Consider the following 7258-nt stretch of genomic DNA (forward strand, 5'->3'; position numbering starts at 1 on the left):
CATGGGTGATGCCTAGTTGCTAGGTCACTCGGTTGGCTAGCTCGTTCTGGGTTGTGGCTTTTGTTCTATATGACAGGGATGCCATCCCATATTTTTATGCTTTGATCCGCTGCCATGTTATGACCGGCCTTCGAGCCGCTTGTTTGTAATTGTCTATCAGCTCGTGTATAAGAGATGTGTTATGTATCCTTAATTCCCTCTTTGGAGTTTGTGTTGTGATATTCAATTTGTTTAAGCATGCTATGCAAAATGCGTGTACGATATGAAGTGCATGGTATGTGTTGGTAGAGTCTGGCTTCGCTAATATTTAAAGGGAACGGTTGTTGAGCAATGTGGCGCATCGGTGAAATCCCGAGCATGCGTGTGGATGCTAGTTACCACCATTATCAGAAGTATTTATACACCTGATCATGGTGGGGCCACAGTGCAACGGGCTTGCTCAAGGACATTATCGTACACCTACTTTTGAATGTCAAACTCTTGAAGAAAAGAGTCTCGGGGTTTAAGTCAATGCTTTGGTGGGGCAACCTGTCGACCGGTTTTGACCAAAGTGTGAATTCATATACTGTTGGAGATTGTATGTGGATGGGAGAGCGAGGGTTTCACTGAGAGTCATGCCTTAGCGATTCTAACCTGGGCTAGTGCGCTGTGGTGAGGTCTCATACAAGTTCATTGAGTATGTCCTTTGCATGGCAAGGGTCATCGACTTCGTTCATTGCATCCCTTAGTATTTGATTTAAGTACGGTCTCTGACAGATCTGGTAACAGCGGCGCTTGAGTGTAGCTTCCTTCTCGAAGACATTGCTATTGAAGAACCTCGACGTCCGCATGATGACATGAGATGGTTGGTGCGGTTATGGTTATTGTTGTAGTTTGTGGATTACGGATATGATCGCTTCGGGTTTTCTTTGTCCTCCCTACGCATAGATTTTATTTTATTTGACTTCAATACTTGCCGACGGTTAATTCTAGAAGAAAAAATGACAATTAATATGGATCGGAGGGAGTAATAAAATCCTCCTTTTGTCAAAAACATCTCCCACTAATTCACGTGCCAGATGCTCATTGGTCAATTTGACGCAAAAAAAAAGAACTCATCAAAGAAAAGCCACGAAAAAGGAACGCGTTCAAGAATAGGAAAGGTAGCATAAAGCCACATGCGGGCCACCAAGAATGTCCCTGGTTCCTTAGCCATGAATTAACCGTCGTTCTCCGCGTGCTTTGCGCTTTTTCGAGGTTAAGCAACCTGTGCGGGCTTCTCTTCCCGCTCCGGGCCGGAGTAACTATTTTCAGTTTCTCACACACATCCAGCTCCCACGAAAATTAAGCTTGAGCTTTATGCACAAGATTGCAGAAATCAGTATCGATGGTGAGTGAGTTCTTTCTACATTGTTTTGCTTAAGTGAGTTGCCTCTTGCCACAAGAATGGAGTGAGTTTTTTTCTCTAGATTGCTTTGCTTAACTTGGTAGGAGGAAGAGCACATTCCAGAAGACATGAAAAAGGAGGCCAATAACCGAGCGAGAGCTTTATCTCGCACAGCTCGAAATATGCTTTTCTAAAGCAGGCCCCAATCAATTGCCGGCACCCACACCACTTCGCCTTTACCCCGAATTTTCAACGGTGGAAATGGGAATGGGAATGGAGTCCGAGGCAATGGCAGCCGGGCCAGCATCCACTCACTGCTTTGTAAAAGCTGCTTCTTTATCCCTTCCCTCTTTATTTTGCTTTTGCATTAGCTTATTAGCCCCCTTTTACCTCCATTACTTCGTTCCTTTGGCTCCCTTTTGCTTTCCCGTTTGGACACCATACTCTCTTGGCTTCTTCTCCTCTCCTCTAGTCTCTGTGGTTTCGTTGGTGATTGGTTGTTGTTGTTATTGCTGCTGCTGCTGCTGCTGCTCGGGATCAATGGGTACTCCTAGTCCTACCCCGTACCACCTCCAGTCTCCACGGACCATCATCACCAAGATCATCAGCATGAAGCAGCAGGAGCCGGCGACGCCCGATCCGCCGCCTCCGTCCAAGATCATCCTGCAGCCGCGGCGCCGGACCACCCCGGCGATGTGGTGCGCCGCCATCGCCGGCTTCGCCTTCAGCGTCCTCCTCATCCTCGCCGGCCTCATCATCCTCATCGTCTACCTCTCGGTGAAGCCGAGGACGCCGTCCTTTGACGTCGCCAACGCCGCCCTCAACACCGTCTACGTCGGCTCCCCCTCCTACTACTACAACGGCGACATGACGCTGGTGGCCAACATCTCCAACCCCAACCACAAGATGGGCGTCGTCATCCAGTCCGGCGCCGTCGAGCTCTTCTTCCGGGGCAGGCTCGTGTCGGTGCAGGCGCTGCCGCCCTTCGCGCAGCCGCGGGGGCACTTCACGGTGCTCAACGTCCACATGCTGTCCAGCCAGGTGGCGCTGCCGCCGGAGGTGGCCGCCGACCTGCTCAGCCAGATGAGGAGCAACAAGATCCTCTACACCATCAGAGGGACCTTCAAGGTCCGGGAAAGGTTCTGGTCATGGCACTACACCTACCGGTTGACCGCCATTTGTGACCTCGAGCTCACCTCGCCACCCTCTGGAGTTCTTCTTGATAGGAGATGCACAACATCAAAGTGATTAGTAATTGGTTTCTGGATCGATGCTCTTTTGATCTTCTTTGTTTCTTGTATCAAATTGTAGAGGAATTGGGTCAAGGCATAGCAAAGCAAACATACTAGTACTATGACTTACTAGTGTGGTTTGAGGTTGTGGCTTTCACATTTCTTGTTTACTCGATCGATAGCTGCCTTACTGCTGGAGCCTCAAAGCCTTCCTGCAACATGTACAGCGGCAGGCAATGGTCGAAAAGATGCAGCTGTCTAGATATTGTTTGTACATCGTGGATCTCATATATGGTTAACTGGATGAATTTTATAAATTGCTAGACATAGATGATACTGGTGCTGTTTCTGGTGGCCTTGGTGATTCTCCGTAGCTCTCTCTCTCTCCTCTCTCTCTCTCTCTCTCTCTCTCTCTCTCTCTCTCTCTCTCTCTCTCTCTCTCTCTGTTGCAAATGGCATCTCGGGCCCTTTATAAAGTGTGCTTGTGTTGATGTCACCGAGCTATCAGTACGAGCGCTCACACTCGTACCAGATGCCATCTTCTCCCATGTTTCCTCTGTTACACCTCCAGTTGATTTGGTTTGATATCCACACTTCATATTTTCATATACAGATTTATTTCCTTCCATGAAGTGGTCCATTTCCCGTGAAACCAAATTATACATAGGGATTTGCAATCTTTTATATTTATTAGTCATTACTGATAAGATTAGAGTGATATTTTAAGGATATCCGGGATGATCCAGTTTAAACAACGGTGAAATGAGTATAAAAATACACTCATCAACGTCCCAAAGCTTAAACCTTGGCTGTCCTCGAGCAAGAAACAAAATCGTAAGTGACTCAATTTTGTAAACCGAAATAATATGAAGGTTTTGATTGACTTACGATCGGTATGACCAGATAGCCCTCCACTTTCTTCACCTGAAAAGTTAGCATGGCTATAGCGACGACAATGGTTATTATGCAACCTTGTTAGGCCAACATATTTAACATAAACCTTTTCATTAATTTAGACAAAGTAATCAACTAGTAATTATTCTCCTTCGTCTAGTTATCGAAAAAGGCTTTCGCCCCGCTTTATATATAAAGCAAAGATCCACATCATCCAATACAAACGCACGCCAACACCACACACACCCAAGGCAGGATACAAAAGCGCTAAGCGCAGCAACACCACCCCTAGCACACTACCACGAAGAGATGAAGCCGCATATAACGAACCGTGGACTCCAAGGCGGTGCCTTCAGGAAGGATACGCCACCGCCCGATCCGAGGATCAGAGTTTCCCCCGGAGCCGCACGACGGGCGGTGAGAGCCGCAACGACGCCTTCAAGAAGGGAACGAGTTTCCCCGTCGCCGGTCTGTCCGAAGAAAGAGCAGGTTTTCACCCCGGCCAACACTCACCGCCGCCGAACGCTACACCCCGGCAACCACGCCGCCCACACGGCCATGGTCACCGGGCAGCGCCAAGACATGGGCTTTGCCCAAGAGCACCGTGCACCGCCACCAGGGCCACCGCCCAGGCATCCAAGACCTTGACACCACCGTACCCGAGACCCGCCGCTACCCCAACCAAAGAGACGAGCAAAAAAGGATCCGCCTTTGCACCCCTGGCCCACCCCCAGCATCGAGACCCAACAGGTCGGCCAACACTGGCATCCATCGACCCATCCTGCAGCCCAGAGGGCGAGACGAGATCGGTCCTGCAGCACCGTGGGGCGGGGACGAGGTCAGTCCTGCTGCACCGTGCGCGAGACGAGCTCGGTCCGGTGGCACTGTGCGCGAGACGAGCTCGGTCCTGCTGCATCGGGCGCGAGACGAGCGATGAACCGTAGCTGGGAAAGGGCCAGCCCTTTGAAGGGAGAAGCGACCGAGCGCCGAGGAGATGGAGTGAAGGCCGAAACGGTCCGATCGTAGACAAGTCGACGCCGCAAGCAAATCCGCCAAGCCACCATGGAACCGCCACGACACCGGGAGTCCATCACCGCCGGACCTCCACACGTCGCCGCCCACGGCCAGAGCAACGGCCACGCCCGGCCGCTGCCCTACCCGCGTCGCCCGGCGAGCTCATAGCGCCGGAGTCGCCGGGCACGCACCACCACCACCACGCGCCGCCGGCCGACCCCCACCACCAGATCCGGCTGGATCCAGCAGGGGCGACCGCGCGCCACCTCCCGAGATGGGAGCACCGCAGCTGCCCCGCCACGCACGAGACCTAGGGCACCGGCGCACCGCCACCAGCCGGCTGCCCCGCGAGCCCGCCGCCGAGCTGCTGAACCCCACGAAGTCCAGCACCGCAGCTCGAGGAGGCCGCCCCGCGCCGGCGTCCCATGAGCAGGGGGGAGAGGGGCCCCGCCGCCGCCGCCCACCGGGCTTTGCCCGACGGAGCTCACCGGCGAGGGGGGGGGAAGGAAGGAGGGACCGAGGCGCAGCAGGAGCGGTTCCCCCCCGGCGCGCGCGGGCGCGCCGCGGGGGGTGGGGGAGGAGAGGGGGGAGGGGGAGGGGGTGGGGGAGCGGGGAGAGCCTGGAGGTGCTCGCCCGGCGGCCGACGGCGACGGAGGCAGGTGAGGAGGCCGGCGGCGGCGGGAGGGGAACCCTAACGAGACCACTCGAGAGAAACAAGTGAACTCCTCCTTCGTCTAGTTAACACTTGCTTGCCACGAACACTTCGAAAGAACTTTGCAACGAAAAACATTATTTAAGGGAGTGGAAGGTATGCAAAAAGATAGCAAAGTGCTAGAGTAACTCAGTAAAAACAACAGGTATTATCTTTGCCTTTTCAAGGTTCACAAGTGCTCCTTCAATCGTTGCTTGCTGGCGGGCTAGAATGCCGAATATTATGGATCAAAATTTGTCGCTTTCGAGCGCGTCGATCAACATTAATTTTTCCACGTACACTCCTCTTGAAAAAGCTGAATAATATCCATCGTGGCATTGCTTCTACAGTCACAAACAGGACCGTCTCCAGGAATTCAGGGCCCCGATGCGAAAAGCACAATGGAGCCCTAAATTTTTAAAAATCATATAATATAACTCAAGCATAATCTCACTTAATAATATAATTTAAATTTGTGTTATTTCATATAATATTTAGAAATTTCTCAAGTATCAGTGCAAAAGACTAAAATTAATTAACTGACCTCATGGTCTACCATGACCATCGTCACCTTGATTGTGGGGGGCCCTTTGATTCTGTGGGCCCTGTGCAAGCGCACGGCTCGCATGGGCCCTTCAACAGCCCTGGGCGTGAACCAGACTCAATTGCCGAAGAAGGAAAGGAAGTTTGTTGGCTTCGTTCGTATTAATAAAAGATGTGTACATTATAACCATGGGGAAAAAACTCTATATATCGGCCTACAGCTATGCTTAATGACTACAACAGAGGACCTCCTATCAAGCGCCTTTAGCGCCGCAGAAGCCAAATGACGCTCACTGCAGTGCCCAGTTGGGCCAGCCCACGAATGCGTAATGCTGAGACTAATAAGCGTGAAAAAGGCGCAAAAACAAGTGAAACTCTCCACGATTCAAACTCGCGGTGTTACCCTTCATGGACTAGTTTGACCAACCACTAAACCTGGTCGACTTTAGTGACTTATAATAGTGCCAAGAAGATAAGAACAATGTGGCCACACTATTTATTGCACAATCCGTCTATGTATCACTTAGTTTTAAATTATCTTTAAAAAAATCACAAATTTGAAAAAGTTCGTCAAAATTGAAAACAAATCATCAAAGTTAAAATAGTTCATCGATTTTGAAAAAAAGTTCAATGAATTTTAAAATATGTTCACAAAATTTTAGAAAAGTTCATCAAATAGGAAAAAGGTACATTGATTTTTGAAACAAAGCGTCAAAATTGAAAAAAGATCATTGAATTTGAAAACAAAATCATTGAACAAAAGTTTGTGCATTTTAAAAAAGGAAAAAATATTAAGAAAAAAGTAAAGGAAAAGGAAAAAGATTAAAGAAAAAGAAACTTAAGAAAGAAAAACAAAAAAAAGGGTCCAGAAAAAAAACTCAAAAAAATAAACCGTCTGGAAGCTTCCCAAAAGCGGGAGCTTCCGCGAATAGACAAGTTATAAAAGAACAAAAAGGAAGTACATTACCTTAACGTGTGGAGTGAATGGTTGGTTAGTGCAAGTTAAACTTGACGACAGGGTTTTGAGTTTGATTCAAATGTGCGCACATTTTTTTGCAGTTTTACTAGGAAAAAAGGTGAAATCGGTCGGCCCAGCGCTATGGTGGTGTGCACCCAGGGGCAGAGCCAGGATTTGGATATGAGGGGGTCGAAGGTGATGATCATCGTTAAATAGAAAAAAAAAGTCTATTATGGCTCGCCTATAGCGTGACTCATGCGGTGTTGTTCATATCACATCTGTAACAAGCGTCACTACTTCATGTTATGCTAGTAAATTAAACCGCGTGGAGCCCGTCACACCACAAGAGACAAATTTGCGTGTTTCATTCCATATTTTCTCCGTGATATGAAGTCTTAATGTGACATTGATATCAAAACATAACAATGTATGCTGGCAATTATAATATACTATATTTCTCCTAGATTAACGTAGGCCGACGTCAGCCAATAACATCTAACCATACTAAAAAATGACATATCTAATTAGTAATAATTACTCGACGCAAGCGAAGTAATATG

General features: G+C 49.0%; 1 protein-coding gene across 1 annotated transcript; it reads left to right on the plus strand.

The window, feature by feature from the left end:
* The first annotated feature begins 1278 nt into the window (after positions 1-1278).
* LOC109770858 (NDR1/HIN1-like protein 26) lies at positions 1279-2915 on the plus strand. The gene has a single exon (XM_073507662.1). The coding sequence runs from the start codon at positions 1628-1630 to the stop codon at positions 2612-2614; it is 987 nt and encodes a 328-aa protein (XP_073363763.1). The 5' UTR covers positions 1279-1627; the 3' UTR covers positions 2615-2915.
* Positions 2916-7258: the final 4343 nt, after the last annotated feature.

This window comes from Aegilops tauschii, chromosome 2 (assembly GCF_002575655.3).
Source record: "Aegilops tauschii subsp. strangulata cultivar AL8/78 chromosome 2, Aet v6.0, whole genome shotgun sequence".
Classification (NCBI taxonomy): Eukaryota; Viridiplantae; Streptophyta; class Magnoliopsida; order Poales; family Poaceae; genus Aegilops; species Aegilops tauschii.